Source organism: Nyctereutes procyonoides, unplaced genomic scaffold (assembly GCF_905146905.1).
Source record: "Nyctereutes procyonoides isolate TBG_1078 unplaced genomic scaffold, NYPRO_anot_genome, whole genome shotgun sequence".
In the NCBI taxonomy this organism is placed as follows: Eukaryota; Metazoa; Chordata; class Mammalia; order Carnivora; family Canidae; genus Nyctereutes; species Nyctereutes procyonoides.
Genome location: NW_026575125.1, coordinates 58,683,065 through 58,708,934, shown reverse-complemented (window position 1 = coordinate 58,708,934; position 25,870 = coordinate 58,683,065). Strand labels below are relative to the sequence as shown.

Genomic DNA, 25,870 nt, shown 5'->3' with positions numbered 1-25,870 from the left:
CTATTTTAAGTACTTCATATTAAGTGGCGTCATACAATATTTGTCCTTTTGTGTCTGGCTTATTTCACTGACAGTGTTTTCAAGGTTCACCCATGTTGTAGACTGTATCACAATTTCCTTTCTTTTCAGTGCTAAATAATATTCCATTATATGTATATATTGCATTGTGTTTATTCATTCATTTTATATATATATTTATTCATTCATTCATTCATTCATTCATTTGTTGATGGGACATTTGGGTTGTTTCCATCTTAGGGTATTTTGAATAATGGTATTGTGAATGTGGGTGTAGAAATATTTTAGTCCCTGCTTTTAAATATTTTGGTTATAACCTGACTTATGGCATTGGTAATCATTTGGTAATTTTGTGTTTAACTTTTTGAGGCACCATCACTTTGTTTTCCCAGTGTACCAGGCTTCCAGTTTTTCTACATTGTCACCAAAACTTATTATTATTTTTTTATTTTTCTAATAGCCATCCTAATGGGTGCATGATAGTATCTCATTTGTGGTTTTGATTTAAATTTCCCTAATGATAAGTAATGTTGAACATCTTTTCACATGATTATTGGATATTTCTGTATCTTCTTTGAAGACATATCTGCCTGTTCCTTTGCACCCTTTTCTGGGTTGTTTTTTAATGTTCTTTTTTATTGCAAAGTATAATCCTAAAGCTTTTAATTATGTTTTCTTTTACCTTTTCTTGGTATATTAATTATTGGAATATGAAGTGGGTAAATTAGACAACTTTGTGGTATTTACCTCTGGTCATGTAAATTCCATAGAGTAATTCTGAAGAAGATAAAGAAGATGAGGAAGAGGAAGAGGAAGAAGAAGAAGATGAAAATGATGATTCCAAGTCTCCTGGAAAAGGCAGAAAGAAAATTAGAAAGATTCTTAAAGATGATAAACTAAGAACTGAGACACAAAATGCTCTTAAGGAAGAGGAAGAGAGGCGAAAACGTATTGCTGAGAGGGAGCGTGAGCGGGAAAAGTTGAGAGAGGTAAACCAGTTTTTTAGAATTTCAAAAAATGTGTCTTTCATAGATTCACACACACACACAGATATTAGTATTTTAAGAATAGCATGTTGTAATCACATTTTTAATTATAGTTGCTTTTCCCTATTAGTATTTTATGCAGCTTTTCTTTTTAAAGATTATATTTATTTATTTAAAAATAGAGAGAGTGTGTGTGCATATGCATGCCACGAGGGAGCAAATGGAGAGGGACAAGCAGATTCTGCACTGAGCATAGAGCCCAGCTTGGGGCTTGATCCCATGAGCCTGAGATCATGACCTGAGCTAAAATAAAGAATGGTTGCTTAACTGACTGGGCCATCCAGGTACCCCTATTTTATGCAACTTAGAAATCTTCATTAGGCTATATTAATATAATTAGATACTTGAAAAGGCTTGAGATTCTTGAGTGATCACCAAAGTGTGTTTTTTCTGGGGTAGAAAATGTTTAAATATTATTGCTTAAATTCATAAAATATTTTGATTTATTTAAACTTTTTTATTGTGGTAGATGTCAAGCACATGTACAAGCAGAGTATTATAAATCTCCATGTACCATATAACTCAGCTTCAACAGTTACCAATACATGGCCAGTCTTGTTTTATCTATTCTCTTCAGATTATTTTAGAGAAGTCTAAGAAATCATGCATTCTGTCTATATATAGTCAGAATATATTGTCAAAAGATAAGGACCCTTTCAACATTATTATAGTACCGTTTTACACTTAAAATTATTATTAATTTCATAGTATCATCAAATATCTATAATATTCCAAATTCCTTCATTTTCCTCACAAACATATTAGTGGTTTTTAAAGATTTATTATTTATTTGAGAGAGACAGGGCAGGGGTGGGGGAGGAGAGCTAGAGGGAGAGGGAACGAGAGAATCCCAAGCAGACTCTCCGCTGAGCATAGAGCTGGTGCAGCTGCTGCAGGGCTCCATGTCATGACCCTGAGATCATGACCTGAGCCAAAACCAAGAGTTGAATGCTCAACCAACTGAGCCACCCAGGTACCCACATATTAGTGGTTTTTAAAAATAGTTGGTATGAATTAGGATAATAAGAAAGTCTTGCTATAGGTCATGTTGCTTTTAGATGTTATACCTCATAAGTCTATTTTTATTTTGAATATAAAGATTTCCGTTTTGCATTTTTTCTTTCTTTTTATTTTTTTTTTAAGATTTTATTTATTTATTCATGATAGTCACACAGAGAGAGACAGAGAGGCAGAGACACAGGCAGAGGGAGAAGCAGGCTCCATGCAGGGAGCCTGATGTGGGATTCAACCCCGGGTCTCCAGGATCGCGCCCCGGGCCAAAGGCAGGCGCCAAACCGCTGCACCACCCAGGGATCCCAGCATTTTTTCTTTCTTATAGTACATGTGTTTAAAAAGCTGGATTATTTGTGTAGAATTTCCTGTATTTTGAGCTTTGTTGGTCACATTCCTGTGGTGTATTTTCACTGGCTCTCCAATATGTCCTATAAACTGTTGGATATAGAGTTCTGATCAGATTTAGATTTAGTTCTTTTTTGGCAACAAAACTCATGGGTAGTAATATATACCTCTTGCGTCTTACCTAGAGGTACTTCTAAAAGAGGTTGTCTCTCTTTGTGATGTTATTTAAATTTTATTTTTAAAATTTAAACAGTAGCATTTGATAAATAGACATTAAAGTTCTATTTATCATTTTCTTCTTCTGATCCTATCACTATACATACATGCGTTTCATATAACTGCTGTCACTGGATGTGGTATATGCTGTATTTTCCTCTCCCTTTTATTTCACATAATTTACATATATATTAACATGTTTCAGGTACTTTTAGTTTTTTTATAATGTTTATTTTCTAATTAATTTTTTTGTTTACTAAATTGAGTATATGTGCTTTCTAAAAATCAAGTATTACCATAAGGCTACATTGAAAAAAAAACAATAGTCTTCTGTTTTACCCAGACTCTTCTCACAGGTCATGACTCAGTTCTAGCTATTCTTTGCATTTATTTATATATTTTTGTTTATTATGCTTATAATGCTATTTCTTTATTTCTGTTTTAGATAATACCATTATTATATGATAGTTATGGATTTAGTTTTCATATACTGCCTGCCAGACCCTTTCCTCCTCTCATTCTCTTAGTATGGTTATTCCACAGTTCTGGTGCAATCATTTGTTGCTGTTTGCATGACTGTAACTATGTAAATATTCACAGCAGGGCTACATAGTGTATATTGCATGTATATTGCATGTATATCTCATACACACACGTACGTGTGTATATAGTATATAATGATTACATTCCTATGTATATTCTTTTTTTTTTCTTTCCCTAGAGTTAATAATGTTTTGGATTTTTTTGTCTTATTTTCCGTATATCTTTGACTACTGAATTTCCTATTTAGTAAAATCCTAAAATTCCTCAGTAACTTCAATACATCAGATGATTGATCAGTTTAGTTTTTTTCTGAAATGACACCTGGAGCCTTTTCCCCCCATTCTAATCTGGTCTGTTTTATCTACTTTTACTATTCTGGGAATTTCTTCACCCACCTCTTGTTTTGGATCTCTTATTTCCTAGATACTTACTTTCCCATGCACCTTACTTCCCAGAATTTTTCAAGTGGATTAGTCACCTCACTTTAATAACGGACTAATTTGATGATCTGGTAGGTCTGACTGTTCAACCAATTTTCCTGCTTTCACTCCACACTTCTCCTGAACTATTTGTGTTAACTGGTGCCTCCTTTTCCTTAACCATCTGAGGAATATAAAATATGTGATTCTTGTTGGTTTTCTTCACTATAGGAATATAAGTTTCAGCCTTATTTTGTTATGTCATTTGACATTTGTCCATAGGCCTTTTAGCTTTCACAGCTCTGTTGATATTTCGTTTCTGCCAGGATCTTCCTTTTTTTTTAACCTGTGGGATTATAACGTTTCTGTTCTGTTATATCATTTCAGTAAAGAACTGTTTCATTCCACCATTTTGAGCCACTTGCAATGGTTTTGCTTAAGTAAACTTTCCCAAGAAATTTAATATAGTTTTGTATAGCCACCAATTATGTATGATGTATTTCCTGTATCAAGTTCGCAACCGGAGAACTTTATCAAAGGTATATTTCCAAGTAGCCATTACCACAATTAAGATGTAGAAAACTTTAATCAGTATTTCTTGGTCAGTCCTCAACCCCATATACCTAGCTGTAGGGAATCTGTGATCTATTTTTATCACTGTAGATTATATTTGCCTTTTTAAAAGTTTCATATCAATGAAATCACATAGTATATTATGTAATTTTCAGTTTAACAATTTTGAGATTTATCTATGTGTTTCAGGTACTTTGTTGAGTACTATTCCAATGTATGGATAGGCTACAGGTTATTCACTAATTGATGAACATTTGGGTTATTTTTGGCTTATGGATCAATTTGTTATAAATATCTTTATACAAGTCTTTTTGTAGAAAGATGTTTTTGTTTCCCTTGGGAAAATACCTTTGAGTGGTATTACTGGGCCATATGGTATGTGCATGTTTAATTTCAAATTCCATTTGTTTGTTGCTGGTGTATAGGAAAATAATTATCTTTTGTATATTAACCTTATATTCTGCATCCTTGCTGTAATCATTAGTTCTAGATTGTTTTCATCAGTTCTTTGGATGAAAGATTTTCTCTATATGAGATTTTCTCTATATGAGATCATTTCATCTGTGAACAAAGAGTTTTATTTCTTCCTTCCCAATCTGTGTACTTTTTTAAATTGCTTTTTTTTGTTGCATTAGCTAAAATTTCTGGTACAGTGTTCAAAAGGAATAGTGAGAGGATATCCTTGCCTTTACTTGACCTTAGTGTGAAAGATTATAGTTCTCACCATTTAGTATTATGTTAGCTGTTGGATTTTTGTAGGTACTCTTTATCAAGTTGTGTAAGTTCTCCTCTATTTCTCATTTACTGTGAATTTTTATCATGAATGGGTGCTGGATTTTTGCTGCATCTATTGTTAGGATCATGTGATTTTTAAAGCCTGTTGATAATGATGCATTATGTAAATATTAGAATGTTGAACCAGTGCATATCTGGGATAAATCCTACTTGGTTATGGTGTATAATTCTTTTAATACATTTTTGGATTTTATTTGGTAACAGTTTGTTGGGGGTTTTTGCACCTATGATTATGGGAGATACCAATTTGTAGTTTCGCATCATGTCTTGGTATTAGGGTAGTGATGGCCTGATATATTAAATTAGGAAGTGTTCTCTCTGATTTATCCTCTAAAAAAGATTGTAGAAAATTGGTATAATGTCTTCCTTAAATGTTTGTTGAATTTACCTGTAAACCCACCAGTGGTGCTGTTTTGGAAGGTTATTAATTATTGACTTAATTTCTATAACATATATAATCCTATTTAGATTGATGATTGGCTTTGTTTTCTGGTGTGGCTATAACAATTTGAATTATCATCAGCAATATATAGGAATTCAATTTCTCCATGTCCTACCAATATTAGTTATTGGCAGTTTTGAAAATTTCAGCCATTTTATTTTATTTTATTTTATTTTTAAATTTCAGCCATTTTAATAGATGTGTAGTGTTATTTCATTGTTACTTTAATTTGCATTTTTTCTGATGACTAATGAGGTTAAACATCTTTTCATGGGGTTAATGGCCATTTATATATCCTTGTGATGTGTTCATTCAGATATTTTGTTCTTTTTTTGTGTGCAAGGAGTTTTTGTGTTTTTATTTAGTCATGATCTTTATTTTGTATACAAGTCATTTTTCAGATTTATATATATTTTTCCTTTGTGGCTTCTCTCTTTATTTCTTTAGTGGTATCTTTCAAAACTTTAAAAAGCAGAACTTTGATGAAGTCTTACTTATCAGTTTTAATTTTTCTTTCCTTTCTGTTGCACACGTGTGTGTCCCATTTAAGAAATCTTGGTTTACCCCAAAGTTGCAAATATTTTCCTCTCTGATTTCTTCTCAAAATCATATACTTTTCAGTTTAAGTTTGTGATTTCTTTCATGTTAATTTTAGCATGTTAATTATATGTGACATATAGGTGAAGATTTATATTTTATTTTAGTAAGTTATTCTAGCATTATTTGTTTTAAGACTTATTTCTCCATGTAATTACTTTGGATCTTTGTAAAAAATCAACTTATCACATATTTGTGAATCAGTTCCTCTATATGTCTATCCTTAAACTAAAACCACACATACTTTGATAATATAACTTTATATTTTATAGTAAATCTTGATATCAGATACTGTTACTCCTACAACTTTGTTCTACTTTTTTTTAAGATTTTATTTATTCATGAAAGACACACAGAGAGAAAGGCAGAGACATAGGCAAAGGGAGAAGCAGGCTCTCCATGGGGAGCCTGATGTGAGACTCGATCCTGAGACCGTGGATCACGCCCCGAGCTAGGGGCAGGTGCTCAACTGCTGAGCCACCCAGGCCGTTCCTTGTTATACTTTTTCAGAATTGTTTTGGCTATTAACTGTTATTTCCATTTCCATATAAATTATATTTTAGTATCATGTTGCCAATTTTCATAAGAATCCTTCTGGAACTTTTATTGGGATTGTGTTGGATCTTTATATCAGTGACCTCTTAGCAGTATTTGTCTCTTGTTACATGAATATAGTATGTCTCTTCATTTATTTAGTTTTCCTTTGATTTCTCTTAGCAATGTTTGATACTTTTCATTGTACATATATTTTGCTAAATTTATCCCTAAGTAGTTCATGTTTTCTGTTGTCCTGATAAATGAAATGTCAAGTGATTTAATGACTTTGTATTCTGTGATTTAGCTAAATTCTCTTAACTAGTTCTGGTAGCCCTTTTATAGATTCTTGATAATTTTCCACCTTTATAGTCATGTCCATACATAAATAATCACTAGTTTACTAATTTCTTTCAAATCTATTGATAATTTCTGTTTTATTTATTTATTAAAGATTTTATTTATTTATTCACGAGAAACACAGAGAGAGAGGCAGAGACAGAGGCAGAGGGAGAAATAGGCTCCATGCACTGAGCCCGATGTGGGACTTGATCCCGGACCCTGGGATCATGCTCTGAGCTGAAGGCAGATGCTCAACCACTGAGCCACCTAGGCATCCCCAATAATTTCTGTTATAAAATTATGAATGGATGTAATTTCTCTCTTGCTCTTTTTTTTTTTTTAAGAGAGAGAAAGAGTATGTGTGACCGGTTGGGGGTGTGTGCAAAGGGAGAAGGAGAGAGAACATCTGAAGCAGGCTCTGTGCTCAGTGCAGTGCCCAACACAGGGCTTGATCTCACAACCTTGAGATCATGACCTGAGCTGAAATCAAGAGTCAGATGCTTAATTGACTGAGCCACAGGCACCCCTAAGTTTCTCTTTTTTAATTGAAGTATAGTTGACATACAATATTATGTTAGTTTTAAGTGAACAACATATTTGGCATTTATATACATTATGAAATGATCAGCAGTGTAATTCTAGTTGCCATCTGTTCACCAGAGTTTTATTACAATATTATTTATAATATTCCCTATATTGTACTTTAATTACCTGTGACTTATTTATTTTATAACTGGAAGTTTGTACCTCTTGATTGCTTTCACTTCACTCATCCACTCTACCTCCCTCCCCTCTGGCAACCACCGGTTTGTTCTCTGTGTTTGAGTGTGTTCCTATTTTATTTTGTGTATAGATTCTACATATAAGTGAAATCATATGGTATTTGTCTTTCTCTAAATTATTTCGCTTTGCATAATACCCTCTAAGTCCATTCATATTGTTGCAAATGGCAAGGTTTTATTCTTTCCTTATCGCTGACTAATGCACACATAGCACATCTTTATTCATTTGTCTATCGATGGACACTTAGGTTGTTTCCATATCTTGGCTATTGTGTAAATAATACTGCATTGACCATAGAGGTGCATATATCTTTTTTTGGAATTAGTGTTTTCAGTTTCTTTGGATAAATACCGAGAAGTGAAATGTGGAATAGCTGGATTGTATGGTAGTTGTATTTGATTATTTTGAGGAACTTCCATACTGTTTCTCATAGTAGTTGTACCAATTTTTATTTTCACATAGTAGTGCACAAGTCATCCCTTATTTCCACATCCTCACCAACACTTGTTATTTCTTGTCTTTTTGATACTAGCCATTCTGATTGGTGTAAGGTGATATCAAATTTTTGCTTTGATTTGCATTTCCCTGATGATGAGTGATGTTGAGCATTTTTTTCATGCATATATCTTCTTTGTAAAATGTCTGTTCTGGTTCAGGTTCTCTCCATTTTGTAATCGGATCGATTCTGTGTGTATGTTGTATAAGTTCTTTATATATTATTTATATATATTCTTTATATATTTTAGATGTTAACCCCTTTTCAGGTATATCATTTGTAAATATCTTCTCCCATTGAGTAGGTTGCCTATTCATTTTGTTGCTATCTTCCTTCGCTGTGCATAAGCTTTTTAGTTTGATGTAATCCCAGTTCTTTCTTTTTACTTTTTGTTACCCTTTCTTGAGGAGATAGATTCAAAAAGGTATTTATAAGACTTATGTCTTGCAGTTACTGCCTATGTTTTCTTTTAGGAATCTTATTGTTTGATGTTTTACATTTAGAACTTTATTTTGAGCCTGTTTTTGTGCAGGGTATAAGAAAGTAGTTTAGTTTTATTGTTTCTCATGTAGCTATCTAGTTTTCCCAATAACATTTATTGAACAGCACATCTTTTTCCCATTGTATAGTCTTATATCCTTCATAGTAGATTAATTGTATAAGTGTGGATTTACTTCTGAGTTCTCACTTTTTTGTTTTTTTTTTTAAGATTTTATTTATTCACGAGACACACACACACACACACAGAGAGAGAGAGAGAGAGAGAGAGAGGCAGAGACACAGGCAGAGGGAGAAGCAGGCTCCATGCAGGGAACCCAATGTGGGACTTGATCTTGGGGCTCCAGGATCACACCCTGGGCTGAAGGCAGCGTTAAAACTGCTGAGCCACCCGGGCTGCCCTGAGTTCTCACTTCTGTTCCAATGATATATATATCTGTTTCTTTTTGTGTGTGCTAGTACCATACTGTTTTGAGTACTCTAGCTTAGTAGTATAGTTTGAAATCTGGTACTTGCAGGTACTTCTAGTTTTGTTGTTTTTTTCCTCAGGATTAGTTTGGCTATCTTTTGTGATTATATACACATTTTAGTATTCCTTGTTTTAGTTCTATAGAAAATGCTTTTGGTATTTTGATAGAGATTGCATTAAGTCTTTAGATCACTTTTGGTAGCATGGACATTTTAACCATATTCTTCCAATCCATGAGCATGGTATATCTTTTTGTATATTTATATCATCTTCAATTTTTTCATCAAATAGACAATAATAGTTATTGTATTATTTTGCTCTGACTGGTTTTTACAAAATACTTTCTTTCTTTTGAAGTTCTACTGTATCTATTCTTTTCCTGAGTTTGATGAGCATTTTTATGACCATTATTTTGAACTTCTTATCAGCTAGATTGCTTATCTGTTTTGTTCTTTTTTCTGAGGTTTTGTCTTTTTATTTTGTTTGGAACACATTCTTCTGTCTCCTCTTTTTCCTCTTTGGTTTTATTTTTATGTATTAGGTAAAATAGCTCCTGCTCTTGATCTTGAAGGAGTGGTTTTATGTAGAAGGCATCCTCTGGGGCCCAGAAGTGCAGTCCTCACTATTTACCTGAACTAGCCCCTCCGGGGCTGTTTCTTGAAAGGGCTGCCTTTGTATGTCTTCCTGTTGTGGCCAGGTTGAGGCTGTTGTAGATGTGCTGGTGGTTGAGGTTAGCCACCATTGTCCCCAGGAGCCATCACTCTCAGGAGCCACTTTGGAGGGGCATCAATTCCAGTTGAGGTGTCCTGTTAAGTGTGGTGTGGTAGGAACTTGGTTGCCTGTCTCCTTGGTCTCCCTCCACACTCTGTGCTCACACAACCTGTGACCTAGCATTTCTATCTCAGGTATGTGTCCCCGTTTGGACTCCCTACCCTTTCAGACTCCTGTGGTATGCTGCCACACCACTGCTCCAGGAGGAAGAAGAGGGGGTCTTCCCAGTTCTGCCACTTTTGGGCCCCTGCTTGGCTAGTGGTTGCACTGACTAGGCCACCGTTCATGGTTTAAGGGAACTCCACGGTGAGAATCCACTCCTGGGCTCATTGATTATAGCTGATTTTCTCACACCAATGCTTGGGAACTCTGCCACATTCAGCACTCCCACACCCTGGTCTTCCTGTGATCCCAAGGATCCTGAGACCGCACTGTCCCGCCTAGGATTCTGCCCCTGCTTCACCACCTGAGTGCCTTTAAGGACTTCTAAAATTTCTGATTTTGTGGTCCACTACTATATCACTTTCTGGTAGCTGGCTGACAAGGCTCCCTGCCTGTCCAGTTTATCTAGCTTATATCATATCAGATTCACTTCTCCACACCTCCTACCTAGCCAAAAGTAGTTGCTTTTCTATTTGTAGTGTTGCAGCTATTCTTTTCTTAGATCTCTGGTTGAGTTTGCAGGTGTTCAGAATGATTTAATAGCTATCTAGCTGAATTGCTGGGACCAGATGAAACTAAGATCTCCTACACCTCTGCCATCTTGGACTCTGGGTAGTATAAACATTTTAACAATGTTTGCTCTTCCAGTCCATGATCATGCAATGTTTTCCCATTTCTTTGTGTACTATTCAATGTCTTTCATTAGTTTTCTTAGTTTACATATTACAAATCTTTTACCTCTTTTTTTTTTTGATTTATTCCTAGGTATCCTATGGTTTTGGATGCAGTTGTAAAAAGGCATTATTCCTTGATTTCTTTTTTTGCTGCTTCATTATTGGTATATAGAAATGCAACAGATTTTTGTACATTGACTTTATGTCCTGTAACTTTGCCGAATTCATGTATTCTAGCAATTTTTTGATGTCTTTTGGGTTTCCTATATAGAGTATCATGTCATCTGCAAATAGTGAAAGTTTGACTTTGATGATTTAAATGCCTTTTGATTATTCTTTGTTGTGTGATTGCTGTGGCTAAGTCTTCTAGTACTATGTTAAATAGTAATGGTGAGTGTGGACATCCCTGTCTTGTTCCTGACCATAGAAAAAAGGCTCTCAGCTTTTCCTCATTGAAGATGATATTAGCTGTGGGTCTTTCATATATGGCCTTTTTTGATGTTGAGGTATGTTCCCTCTATCCCTGCTTTGTTGAGGATTTTTATCAAGAATGGACACTGTAATTTGTCAGATGCTTTTTCTGCATCTGTTGAGAGCATCATATGGTTCTTATCCTTTCTTTTATTAATGTAGTGTAGCACTTTGATTGGTTTATGAATATTGAACCACCCTTGTAGCTCAGGAATTAATCCCACCTGATTGTGGTGAATGTTCCTTTTCATAAGCTGTTGAATTTGATTTGCTAGTATCCTATTGAACATTTTTACATCCATGTTCATTAGGGGTATTGGCTCCTGATTCTCCTTTTTAGTGGAATCTTTGATTTTTGGAATCAAGGTAATGCTGCCTTTGTAGAATGAGATTGGTAATTTTCCTTCTGTTTCTATTTCTTGGAACAGTTTGATAAAAATATTATTAATTATATATTGTATATAATGTTACATTATAATAGCTTTAAGAATAAAACATCAATATTATTATTTACTATTAGTGTTAATATTAACTAATAAGAATAGTTTATTTTTTATTTTTTTAATAAGAATAGTTTATATAGGGGATCCCTGGGTGGCGCAGCGGCTTGGCGCCTGCCTTTGGCCCAGGGCGCGATCCTGGAGACCCGGGATCGAATCCCACGTCAGGCTCCTGGTGCGTGGAGCCTGCTTCTCCCTCTGCCTATGTCTCTGCCTCTCTCTCTCTCTCTCTGTGACTATCATAAAAAAAAAAAAGAATAGTTTATATAATATAGATATAGTACTAGTATAGTAATAGTATTAATTCTTCTTTAATTATCTGTTAGAATTCCTTTGGGAAGCCATCTGGCCCTGGACTTTGGTTTACTGGGGGAGTTTCAATTACTGATTCATTTTCTTTGGTTATAATTCTGTTCAAATTTTCTTTATCTTCCTGTTTCTGTTTTGATAGTTTGTATGTTTATAGGAATTTGCCCATTTCTTCCAGATTGCACAGTTTGTTGGCAAATAATTATTTATAATATTCTCTTAGAATTATTAGTATTTCTGTGGTGTTGATTGTTTTCTTTCCCCTTTCATTTGTGATTTTATGTATTTGGGTCTTTTCTCTTTTTGATAATTCTGGCTAGGGATTTATCAATTTCTTCTTTCCAAGAACCAGCTTTTAGTTTCATTTATCTGTTGTACTGGTTTTGTTTGTATCTATATTATTTATTTTTGCTCTAATCTTTATTATTTCCCTTCTTTTGATGGCTTTATGCTTTATTTGCTGTTCTTTTTCCTTTAGTGTAAGGTTAGGTTGTGCATTTGAGGCTTTTCTTGCTTCTTGAGGTTGCCTTATATTGCCATGTAGTTCCCTGTTAGGAATGCCTTTGCCGCATCCCAAAGGTTTTTGGGCTGTTGTGCTTTCAATTTCATTTGCTTTCATGTAGTTTTTAATTTCTTCTTTTATTTCCTCCTTAAACCAATATTCATTCTTTAGTAGGATGTTTTAACCTCCATGTATTTGTCATCTTTCCAATTTTTTTCTTGTGGTTCACTTCAAAATTCATAGTACTGTGGTCTGAAAATATGCATGGTATGATCTCCGTTTTTTTTTGTACTTGTTTAGGGTTGATTGTGACCCAGTATGTGATCTATTGTGGAGAATGTTCTGTGTGCTCTTAAAAAGAATGTGTTCTGTTGCTTTAGAATGGAATGTTCTGAATAAATCTGTTAAGTCCATCTGGTCCTGTGTGTCATTGAAAGCCATGATTTCCTTGTTGATTTTCTGCTTAGATGACCTTTCTGTTGCTGTATGTGTGGTACTATAATCCGCTACTACTTTTGTATTATTATCAATGATTTTTTATGTTATTAATTGATTTATATATTTGGGTGCTCCCAAGTTGAGTATTTAAATATTTACAATTTTTTTGATCTTCTTGATTGATAGAGCCCTTCACTATGATATAATGCCCTTCTTCTCTTTTTACATTCTTTAGCTTATAATCTAGTTTGTTTGATGTAAGTATGTCTACTCTTGCTTTTTTTGGTGTCCATTCAGATGATTGATGGTTGTTTATCCCCTCGCTTTCAATCTGCAGATGTCTTTTTTTTTTAAAAGATTTTATTTATTTATTTATTCATGAGAGACACAGAGAGAGGGAAGCAGAGACACAGAGAGAGGGAGAAGCAGGCTCCATGCAGGGAGCCCGATGTGGGACTCGATCCAAGGTCTCCAGAATCAGGCCCTGGACTAAAGGTGGCACTAAACCGCTGAGCTACCGGGGCTGCCCTGCAGATGTCTTTAAATCGAAAATGAGTATCTACATACAAACAGTATGTAGATGGGTCTTGCTTTTTTAAAAAGATTTTATTTATTTATTCATGAGAGACAGAGAGAGAGAGAGAGAGAGAGAGAGAGAGAGAGAGGCAGAGGAGGAAGCAGGCCCCATGCAGGGAACCCAATGTGGGACTCAATCCTGGGACTCCAGTATCACGCTCTGGGCTGAAGGCAGGTGCCAAGCCGCTGAGCCACCCAGGGATCCTAGGGTCGTGTTTTTTTTTTTTTTAATACATTCCCATATCATATGTGTTTTGTTTGTCCATTTACCTTCAGAGTGATTATTGAAAGATACCAACATAGTGCTGATTTGTTACCTGTAAAGTTGATGTTTCTCAGGATACTTTTTTTTTTTTAAGATTTCATTTATTTATTTAACAGAGAGAATGCACACATAAGCAGGGGGAGAGGGAGGCAAAGGGAGAAGCAGATTTCCCCACTGAGCAGGGAGCCTGATGCAGGCTCAATTTCAGGACCTTGGGATCGTGGCCTGAGCCAAAAAGGCTGACGCTTAACCCACTGAGCCACCCAGGCACCCCTTTCATGATAATTTTTGTTCCTTTCTAGTCTTTGTTGCTTTTGGTCCCCCCTTCCCCCCATTTAAAGAATTACTGTTAATATTTGTTCCAGGGCTGGTTTAGTGGTCATGAACTCCTTTAGATTTTGTTTGGCTGGGAAACTCTCTTTGTCTCCTTGTATTCTGAATGACAGGCTTGCTGGTTAAAGAATCCTTGGCTTCATGTTTTCTCCATTCACTGCAATGAGTGTCCTACCACTCTCTTTTGGCCTGCCAAGTTTCTTTGTATGGATCTGCTCTGAACCTGGTCTGTCTTCCCATATTGGTTAAGGATTTTTTTTTCCTTGCTGCTTTCAGGATTCTTTCCTTGTCTGTGCATTTTGTTAATTTGACTATGATACATACAAAGCCTTTGCAAAGGTTGGGTTTTGTTGAAAATAATGAGAATTCTCTGTTTTTCTTGGATATTGATGTTTGTTTCTTTCCCCAGATTGGAGAAGTTTTCAGCTGTAATTTTCTCAAATAAACCTTCCTCTTTTTCTCTGTCCTTTCCCAAGTTAGGGACGTTTTCAGGTATAATTTACTCAAATGAATCTTTTGCCCGTTTTTTTCTGTCTTTATCTTCTTGGACTCCTATGATAGGAATCTTACTCTGTTTTAATAAGTTGCTGAGTTCCCTACGTCTACCTTCATGATCCCTCACCTTTGTTTTCCTCTTCTTTTTATCTTTGTTGTTTTCCATGATTTCATCTTCTATATCACTGATTTATTTCTCAACTTTGTTCAACCTTATTGTTATGGTATCCATTCATATTTGCACCTCGGTTACAGCATTTTTTATTTCAGCTTGATCTTCTTTTAGCTCTTTTATCTCGGAAGTAAGATATTCTTTAGTGTCTTGTATGCTTTTTGTTTAATTCCAGCTATAATCCTTATAATTGTTATTTTAAATTCTACTCTCACTTATATATGTATTTATTAAATCCCTGCCTGCCATTTCTTTTTGCTCTTTCCTTTTGGGTGAATTCCTCTATCTTGTCATTTTGGATATCAAAAACAAAAAAAGTAAAAAAAAATTGAAAATTAAAAAAATAGATGAAGCTATGTATGTTTTGGTCTGCTTGTTAAGAGAGGCTTGGTTGGAATAAGAAAGGAAAAAAAGATAAACATTTAAGAAATTATTATTTTTTTTAAAGATTTATTTTTATTTATTTATGATAGACATAGAGAGGCAGAGACACAGGCAGAGGGAGCCCGACGCGGGACTGGATTCTGGGACTCAGGATCGCACCCCAGGCCAAAGGCAGGCGCGAAACCACTGAGCCACCCAGGGATCCCCAACATTTAAGAAATTAAATAAAAAATTTGTTCTTTCTATATCCAAAAAAACCCAGAAAGAAAACCAAAGCAAAGCAAAACAAAAAAAAAAAAAAAAGGAAACCCAAAGGAAGCTAGATTCTGTTTCCCCTGCATCCGAAGCCTCAAGCACTCTTTGATCAGTAGATTTGCTGAGGAGAGGTTTGTGTTAATATGCTTGGGGAAGGGCCTGCTGCTCTGGTTTTTAGGTGGATTTACTTTAGTGGAGATCAACCTGCAGGGTGCAGTGGGCCGGGGTTCATATGGCAGCTCTCTTACGGATTTGGTGGCACTGTTTAGCTCGTTGAGGTCATAATTGTGTGTGGGTGTGGAGTGAAAATGGCTTCCTCCTATTTTTCTTGTTTGAGGAGTGGAAAATTTGCCCCTGCCATTCTTCAGGAAGCCTTCACATATGCTCAGACACCCCTGTTTTGTCCCTGGCTTCTCTCAGGTCCTCATCTTCACCCTTTCCTTGACTGAGCTGTTTGCCTGCAAGGCGGTACAGGACTCCTGTGTTTTGTTACAGGCACAGCTGTGTTTCAAAGTCCCACACTTCATAGACCCCCATGGCATGGATTCACGCTAGTCCTCTATGGGAGGGTCTCTGCACTGTGTCTAGTGCCAGCTTGTCCCAGAAAACAGTCATATGATGGCACATTTGTTCTTTTTATATTCTGGATATTAATCCCTTATCATATATGTGATTTGCAAATATTTCTCCCATTTTGTGGATTACCTTTAAATTTATTGATAAGTGTGTCCATAGCATAAAAGTCATAAAATTTGATGAAGTCCAATTTATCTATTTTTTGCTTTCATTGCCTGTGGTTTTGGTGTCTTACTGAAGACATCATTTCCAAATCCTGTCATGAAGGTTTTTCCTTTTGTTACTTGGGCAATCATGGTAATATGCTGCTGAATTTGGTTTGCTAGAATTTTCTTGAGGATTTTTTAATCTGTATTCATACAGAATCTGTAGTTTTCTTAGTTTATCACGATTTCAAATTAGTTTATTGCTGATTTTACTTAGTGAATTCCAAAGTGTTCACTCCTTTTCCGTTTCATTGAACAGTTTGAAAAAGATTGGCATTATTTTTAAAATATTTGGTAGAATTCATCAGTGAAGCTATCTGGTCTTATTCTTTGTTGAAAAGAATAAGACCAGATAGAATAGGGACTCCTGGATTCTTTTCTTTTCTTTTCTTTGTTTCTTTATTACAGATTGAATGTTCTTACTGGTTTAGTGGTCTGTATAGATTTTGCCCTCTTTCATGAGTTTCTTCTGGTAGATTGTGTTTCTAGAAGTTTTTCTATTTCGTCTAGGTTATTTATTTTGTATTTTTCATAACTCTTTTTCTATAAAATTGTGCTAGTAATGTCCCAGTTTTATTTCAGATTATAGTAATTTCCATCCTCTCTTTTTGTCTTAGTCAATCTAAGGTTTATGAATATTTTACTTTTTGAAGAACCAACTTTTGATTATATTGATTTTCTTTTTTCCCCTAGTGTCTGTTTTACTTGTCTACTCTAATCTTTTTTATTTCCTATCATTCACTAGTTTGGGTTTAGTTTGCTCTTCTTTTTCTACTTCTTTCAGTTGTGAGTAGAAAAGATACTTTTTATGATTTCAGTCCTTTAAAATTTTTAAGGCTTGTTCTGTGCCCCATCATGTGGTCTGTCCTTCAGAATGTTTCACATGCACTTGGTGAGAATCTGTAACCTGTTGTGTGAGTGTTACATATATGTCTGTTTTGGTAGATTGTTTTATAGTGTTGTTCAGGTTTTCTATTTTCTTATTGATCTTTTTTCTCTTGCTTTATGCATTTTTGAAAGTAGAGTGTTGATGTCTCCAAACTATTATTATAGAACTCCTTTTAATTCTGTCAGTATTTGTTTCATATATCCTAGGGCTCTGTTGTTGGTGCCTATATGTTTATGAGTGTTATATCTTCTTGATTGACTCTTTTATCAATATACAGTATCTTTTTGACAGTTATAATAGTTTCTTGACTTAAAGTCAAGATTTGTCTGATGTCTACATAGTCACCCATGCCTTCTTAGTTATGGTTTTCATGGAATATCTTTTATCATTCTTTCATTTTCAGCCTGTTTCTGTCTTTTGATCCATATTGAGTCTTTTGTAGATAACCAGTATTTACTTCATCTTTTAATTCATGCCTTTTAATTGAGAATTTAATCCATTTCTATTTTAAGCAATAGATGAGTAATAATTTACTTCTACCACTTTGATACCTTTTGTATGGCTTACTGCTTTTTTTCCATCATTTTCTCCACTGATGCCTTCTGTTTTTGTTGACTTTTTAAAACAGAGATGTTTTGATTCCCATCTCATTTTTGTATATAATCATTAGATACTTTCTTTGTGGTTACCATGGGGTTAAATACAACATCCTAAAGTCATAGTGATATAGTTTGAATTGATATGAAATTAATTAAATCATATACAAAATAATACAGCTCTATTCCCCGCTTGTATATTATTCATGTCACAAATTACATTTTGATATATTTTATGCCCAATAACATATATTTCTAATTATCTTTTATGCTTTTGTCTTTTTAAATGCATAGAGAGCAAGCCTAGAGTTACAAGCCAAAATTGCAACAATAGTGGGTTTCATATTTGCCCTTTCCATATTTCTTTCTTTCTTTTTTTTAAGGATTTTATTTATTTACTCATGAGAAACACACACAGAGAGAGAGAGAGGCAGAGACACAGGCAGAGGGAGTAGCAGGCCCCATGCAGGGAACCCAATGTGGGACTTGATCCCGGGACTCCAGGATTACACCCTGGGCCAAAGGCAGTGCTAAACCGCTGAGCCACCCAGGCTGCCCTTTATTTATTTCTTTATACATCTTTGAGTTACTATATAACATCATTTCATTTTAATTGAACACTTTCCTTTAGTATTTCTTGTTTAGTTTTAATGAACTCCCTCAATTTAGGAGTATTTCCATTTTTTTCCTCTTTTTTGAAGGATATTTTGTTTGATATAAATTTCTCAGCTGACAGTTATTTTATTTGAAAACTTTAAAATATATTACTGGGTTGCCTGGATGGCAAAGTCGGTTAAATGTCTGATTATTGGTTTTGGCTCAGGTTGTGACCTAAGGGTCGTGAAATTGAGTCCTACATTGGGCTCTGTGCTCTGCAGGCAGTCTGCTTAAGACTATTCCTTCCTCTGCCCCTCCCCTCTGCACTCTTTCTCTCACTTTTGTGCTCTCCCTCCCATTCAAATAAATAAATAAATCTTTAAAAAAATTATCACACTACCTTTTAGCCTCCAAGTGTCTTACGCAGAGTCAGCTGATAATGTTTTTGATGATCCTTGTATCTGACAAGTTACTTCTCGCTCGCTACTTTCAAGATTCTCCTTGCTGTGCCTTCAAAACTTTGATTATAATGTGCTCAGTCTGGGTCTCTTTTAGTTTATCTCATTTCTAGTTTGTTGCATTCCTTGGATTTGCAGATTCTAGTCTTTACTCACTTTTGTGGAGCTTTGGGCCAGTATTTCCTCAAGTAAACTTTCTGCCCCTTTCACATTCTCTTCTTTGACTCTCATGTATATGTCAGTCCACTTGATGTTATTCCACTAGTCCCTTAGTCTTTTATTTTTCTTCATTTTTTTTCTTTCTGCTCCATAGGTTGATAATTTCAGTTGCCACCTTCATGTTTGTTGATTATTCCATATGCTCATACTATTGTTAAATCCCTTTTGTATTTTTATTTAAGTATAGTTGATATACAGTGTTTTAATTTAGTTTCAGGTATACAGTGCAGTGATTGAATAACTTTACATGATAGTATTCTCAACATCAATAATCATCAGGAAAATGTACATTAAAAACTACAATGAGATACCACCTCACACCTGTCAGAATGGCTAAAATGAAAAACACAAGAAACAATAAGTGTTCATGAGAATGTGGAGAATAATGAACCTCCTTGTGCTGTTTGTTGGTGGGAATGCAAATTGGTGAAGCCATTTTGAAAAACAGTATGGAAATTCCTCAAAAAATAAAAAATAGAGCTACCCTATGATCTAGGAATCACACTACTGGATATTTACCCCCAAAATATAAAAGCACTAATTGAGAGGGATACATGCACCCCTATGTTTATAGCAGCATTATTTATAGTAGCCAAACTATGGAAGCAGCTCAAGTGTCCATCGACAGATGAATGGATAAGGCAAATTATTTTATATATACATATATAAAATTCAGCCATAAAAAGAATGAAATCTTGCCATTTGCAACAACATGGCTAGGGATAGAGAGTATAATGCTGATCGAAATAAGTCATTTAGAGGCCAATACTATATGATCTCATGCATATGTCAAATTTAAGAAACAAAACAAATGAGCAAAGAAAAAAAGAGACAAATCAAGAAACAGACTGGTAACTATAGAGAACAAACTGATGGTTACCATAGGGGAGGTGAGCAGGGGGGTTTGGGGAAGTAAGGGATGAGGAATAAAGACTACAATTTTGATGGTGAAAAAAATAAAATGGTAAAAAAAGATAGATTTTCTCCTCCTGCATTCAGGATGAAGATTCACGAATCCCCAATCCAAGGACAGTACTTAAAAATATGCAAATCATTAATGAACATAGTGATTCAAAGTTTTTTTTTAAAGGTCATTTGGAACTTGACGTGCCAAGGACAAATAACCCCAAGATTTTATTTATTTATGCATGAGAGAGGCAGAGACTTAGGCAGAAGGAGAAGCAGGCTCTCTGCAAGGAGCCTGCAGAACTCAATCCCAGGACTCTGGGATCACAACCTGAGCCAAAGGCAGGTGCTCAACTACTGAGCCACCCCAGGTGCCTGTTTCCAAAGTCTTAATTAAAACTTTGTGTATTAATTTTCTAGTTATATGTTAAAATATTACCACAAACTTAGCCTCTTAAGACAATATTATTATCTCATAGTCCTGTAAATCAAGAATTTCAGAGTGGCTTAACTGAGTATGGCTCTACTGGGTCACCTGCTCAGTGTCTGAGTAGAAATTAAGTTGTTAGAGCTCAGATTTTCATATAAGACTTTGTGTACTTTTTAAGGTCTCTTCTTGTCAGAATTCAATTTTTTGTAGTTGTAGCATTGACGTCCTTAGCTCCTAGATACTTCTCTCCACAACATGGCTTTGAGACTAGTAAGAGAGTATTTCTTACACTTCAGTCTATTAAAGGGCTCATCTTGATTAGGTCAGGCCCTACTAGGAGAATCCTATTTTTTTAAAAAAAAATTTTTTTTAATTTATTTATGATAGTCACACAGAGAGAAAGAGAGAGAGAGAGAGAGGCAGAGACACAGGCAGAGGGAGAAGCAGGCTCCATGCACCGGGAGCCCGATGTGGGATTCGATCCCGGGTCTTCAGGATCGCGCCTTGGGCCAAAGGCAGGCGCTAAACCGCTGCGCCACCCAGGGATCCCGGAGAATCCTATTTTTGATTAAAACAAACCGAACTGATTACTAACTCAATTATGGGAATGACACCCTATCATATTTACAGATCTCAACCGTACTCAAAGCGATCAGACAATACAGGATGTTTACTCCAGAGGATGGGATCTTAGAGACCATTTTAGGATTGCAGGTGCTACACCTTGCCAAAAGGACAAGACATTCAGGGAATTTTCCATTTTGAATTATGGATTTGACCCAGTGATAAGAATCTTGGACACATCCACGGAAGGGTATAATAAAAACTTAATGAATAGTTAGTCTGTGTCAGTTACTTTGCATGCATTGTCTTATTCAATCTCCACAACAACTTAATGAGGGCTGTTTATAATCTTTCCCAGTTAGTAGATGAAAAAAAACTGAAGCTAAGAGGGTTTAAGTAACTTGTGAAAATGGAGTTTGAATCTAAATGGCCTGTGGTACTTATACTCCACTATGGTGTCACCTATTATTAATCTTGATTTGTCTATTTTACATTTTTATGTAAGTGCAGTATCTATTCAGGTAATTTATCACAGATTTGTGACTTATGTTTTATTTTTTTGCATGCAATAATGATAATGAAGTTATGGTTTAAAAAGAGAATTTCCTTTTAAAGAGACGTTGAAAACATTTAAGATGGAACTCCATGCTTTCTCAGGTTTGCTTCAAAATCACTTGTGGGGTCTGAGGAGTTGGATGATGAGTAGGAAGCTGTCAGTGAAAACAAATTGACCAGAAGTTGATAATATTTGAACCTGGATAATGGGTAGCAGGGTTTATTATGCTATTCTGTCTACTACTTTTTTACATTTGAAAATTTCCATGGTGAATAGTTTCAGTTGTAAATAAGAAAGAAAATACTTGGTAAATTTTATTCCTTCATTATTGTAATGTCTGTAATATTAAAATCATGAATCTTATAAAAAATAAAATCATGAATCTTTATTGATTTTCATGGAACCATAAAAATATTTGTTTATACAAGCATTTCCTTCATTAAAGTAGTAGTGTGTAGTGGTTAAGATCAAGGACTCCATAGTGCCTGACACTCTGGGTATCTTAGTTATTGTGATATTTAATCGTTGTATGTCCTTGTGTAAGTTATTTAACTTCTGTGTCTTTGACTTTTTATTTGTAAAATGGGAATATTTGTACCTATCTTATACAGTTCTTGGGTGTAGTATGTAATGGATAGACATAGGGATAAGACAGTAAAAAAAGTACACAGATATGTATATTCATATCTTATTTATTATCTTTTTAAACTTTATTTTTTATTTTGTTTTATTTTGTTTTTATAATACATTTATTTTTTATTGGTGTTCAATTTACCAACATACAGAATAACACCCAGTGCTCATCCCGTCAAGTGCCCCCCTCAGTGCCCGTCACCCATTCACCCCCACCCCCCGCCCTCCTCCCTTTCCACCACCCCTAGTTCGTTTCCCAGAGTTAGGAGTCTTTATGTTCTGTCTCCCTTTCTGATATTTCCCACACATTTCTTCTCCCTTCCCTTCTATTCCCTTTCACTATTATTTATATTGCCCAAATGCATGAGAACATATAATGTTTGTCCTTCTCCGATTGACTTACTTCACTCAGCATAATACCCTCCAGTTCCATCCACGTTGAAGCAAATGGTGGGTATTTGTCATTTCTAATGGCTGAGTAATATTCCATTGTATACATAAACCACATCTTCTTTATCTATTCTTCTTTCAATGGACATCGAGGCTCCTTCCACAGTTTGGCTATGGTGGACATTGCTGCTATAAACATCGGGGTGCAGATGTCCCGGCGTTTCATTGCATCTGTATCTTTGGGGTAAATCCTCAACAGTGCAATTGCTGGGTCGCAGGGCAGATCTATTTTTAACTCTTTGAGGAACCTCCACACACTTTTCCAGAGTGGCTGCACCAGTTCACATTCCCACCAACAGTGTAAGAGGGTTCCCTTTTCTCCACATCCTCTCCAACATTTGTGGTTTCCTGCCTTGTTAATTTTCCCCATTCTCACTGGTGTGAGGTGGTATCTCATTGTGGTTTCGATTTGTATTTCCCTGATGGCAAGTGATGCAGAGCATTTTCTCATGTGCATGTTGGCCATGTCTATGTCTTCCTCTGTGAGATTTCTCTTCATGTCTTTTTTTTTTTTTATAAATTAATTTTTATTGGTGTTCAATTTACCAACATACAGAATAACACCCAGTGCTCATCCCGTCAGGTGTCCCCCTCCGTGCCCGTCACCCATTCACCCCCACCCCCCGCCCTCCTCCCCTTCCACCACCCCTAGTTCATTTCCCAGAGTTAGAAGTCTTTATGTTCTGTGTCCCTTTCTGATATCTCCCACACATTTCTTCTCCCTTCCCTTATATTCCCCTTCACTATTATTCATATTCCCCAAATGAGTGAGAACATACACTGTTTGTCCTTCTCTGATTGACTTACTTCACTCAGCATAATACCCTCCAGTTCCATCCACGTTGAAGCAAATGGTGGGTATTTGTTGTTTCTAATGGCTGAGTAATATTCCATTGTATACATAAACCACATCTTCTTTATCCATTCATCTTTCGATGGGCACCGAGGCTCCTTCCACAGTTTGGCTATTGTGGACATGGCTGCTAGAAACATCGGGGTGCAGGTGCCCCGGCGTTTCATTGCATCTGAATCTTCGGGGTAAATCCCTAACAGTGCAATTGCTGGGTCGTAGGGCAGGTCTATTTTTAATTCTTTGAGGAACCTCCACACAGTTTTCCAGAGTGGCTGCACCAGTTCACATTCCCACCAACAGTGTAAGAGTGTTCCCTTTTCTCCGCATCCTCTCCAACATTTGTTGTTTCCTGCCTTATTAATTTTCCCCATTCTCACTGGTGTGAGGTGGTATCTCATTGTGGTTTTGATTTGTATTTCCCTGATGGCAAGTGATGCAGAGCATTATCTCATGTGCATGTTGGCCATGTCTATGTCTTCCTCTGTGAGATTTCTCTTCATGTCTTTTGCCCATTTCATGATTGGATTGTTTGTTTCTTTGGTGTTGAGTTTAAAAAGTTCTTTATAGATCTTGGAAACTAGCCCTGTATCTGATAGGTCATTTTGCATCCATGTTCATCAGGAATATTGGTCTGTAATTCTCCTTTTTGGTGGGGTCTTTGTCTGGTTTTGGAATTAAGGTGATGCTGGCCTCATAGAACGAATTTGGAAGTACTCCATCTCTTTCTGTCTTTCCGAACAGCTTTAGTAGAATAGGTATGGTTTCTTCTTAAACGTTTGATAGAATTCCCCTGGGAAGCCATCTGGCCCTGGACTTTTGTGTCTTGGGAGGTTTTTGATGACCACTTCAATTTCCTCTCTGGTTATTGGCCTGTTCAGGTTTTCTATTTCTTCCTGTTCCAGTTTTGGTAGTTTGTGGCTTTCCAGGAATGCGTCCATTTCTTCTAGATTGCCTAAACTTTCTTTTAAATAAGAAACTAAATTTAGATAATTGTTTCCCTTTTGCAGTTAGAAGATATTGTATGTTGTCGTGTTTTTTGAGTCTCTGTTTCTCAAACCAGTGTTTCTGAAAATTTTTCCTTTTCACAACACATATTTACACTGTTTTACAGTGGGAGTCATTTGGCATTTTGGGTGGAACAGTTCTTGTTTGAGATTGTCTTTTATATTATTGAACATCTGTATTTACCTTCCTTTCTGCTTACATTAAATATCAGTCCTGATGAGTCTTTCTGAGAACCTTAAAGTGCCCTTGCACATTTTCAGATGTCTTCTAGAAAAATAGAAACATCCTTGTTTGGGATCCATTTGTTCATTCATATTTGTAGGATTGTACTAAAGGTTATTTTAGTGCACTGTTTTTTTTCCACAGCTTTTCCTATCATGTGTGTTAGTATATATTGGATGAGAACTAATGAACTAAATTATTGATATTTCCACAGTGGCTCAAAGTCTTGTAGAAGTATTTAATTTTGAAAAACATGTGTTAACCTGTGATCTATTGTGATCTTATTGAGCCAAAGTATTGGATATATGGTGTGTTAGTAGATGTGTCTCTATTTTGGAAAATTTCCCTTAGTAATAGTACTACTTCAACATTGCTTGAAAGATTTCTGTGAGTTAGCTAACTGTAATTCCCTTTATTGTAGGTGATAGAAATTGAAGATGCTTCACCCACCAAGTGTCCAATAACAACCAAGTTGGTTTTAGATGAAGATGAAGAAACCAAAGAACCTTTAGTGCAGGTTCATAGAAATATGGTCATCAAATTGAAACCACATCAAGTAGATGGTAAGAAACAATTGTATAATTAAACCATTTTTAAAGTAGGCACCATGCCCAGTGTAGAACTCAGTGGGGCTTGAACTCACAACCGTAAGATCAAAACTAGAGCTGACATCAAGAGTCAGAAGCTTAACCGAGTCAGGTGCACCATGATTAAATCATTTTTAATTAAGTTTTACCAATATTTGGTGATTCCTGTGTGCCTCTCATTCTGCTAAGCACTAGAGGCACATTTGTGAGCAAAACAAACGTGAACCCAGCCCCCTATAGAGCTCATAAATTAATGAGGAGACACAATTCAGTGCAAAGAAAATGAGTGTTACAGAAGGGAAAATAAGTAAGTGTCCTTTACAAATGGGTATATATAGCAAGCGCATTTCACATAGTCTACAATGATTGGGTAAGGGCAGCTGCAGGGCAGGTAGAGGTACCACCATTAGCTAAAAGCCTTCTTTAGGAAATCCTTTTTCAACATTTTTGAGTATGCTTGTTAATAGTATTCTAACATTGGTATTTGGGAGGATACCAAATTATCCCTATTCTTGTTTCGTTAAAGTGGAATCAGTAAGTCAGTTTTGAGTGTGTATGTGAATGAATTCCAAAGGGAAGTTCTACAGCTCTACTCCTTGGGTAGTGAGCCCCTTTTCTTGTTTAGTCTTTACTGTTGAATAAAGGGAGAGATAATAAATTATTTCCTGGATAAACTTTAAAGAATA

General features: G+C 35.6%; 1 protein-coding gene across 4 annotated transcripts in view; it reads left to right on the top strand.

The window, feature by feature from the left end:
• ATRX (ATRX chromatin remodeler) overlaps window positions 1-25,870 on the top strand; it is a 304,453-nt gene that overhangs the window by 142,388 nt on the left and 136,195 nt on the right. For all 4 annotated transcript variants that reach the window (XM_055337613.1, XM_055337612.1, XM_055337611.1 and 1 more), the window contains 2 exons: window positions 789-1,007; window positions 25,019-25,160. In XM_055337613.1, the coding sequence (XP_055193588.1) occupies window positions 789-1,007; window positions 25,019-25,160 (361 nt within the window). The remainder of the gene's footprint in view (window positions 1-788; window positions 1,008-25,018; window positions 25,161-25,870) is intronic.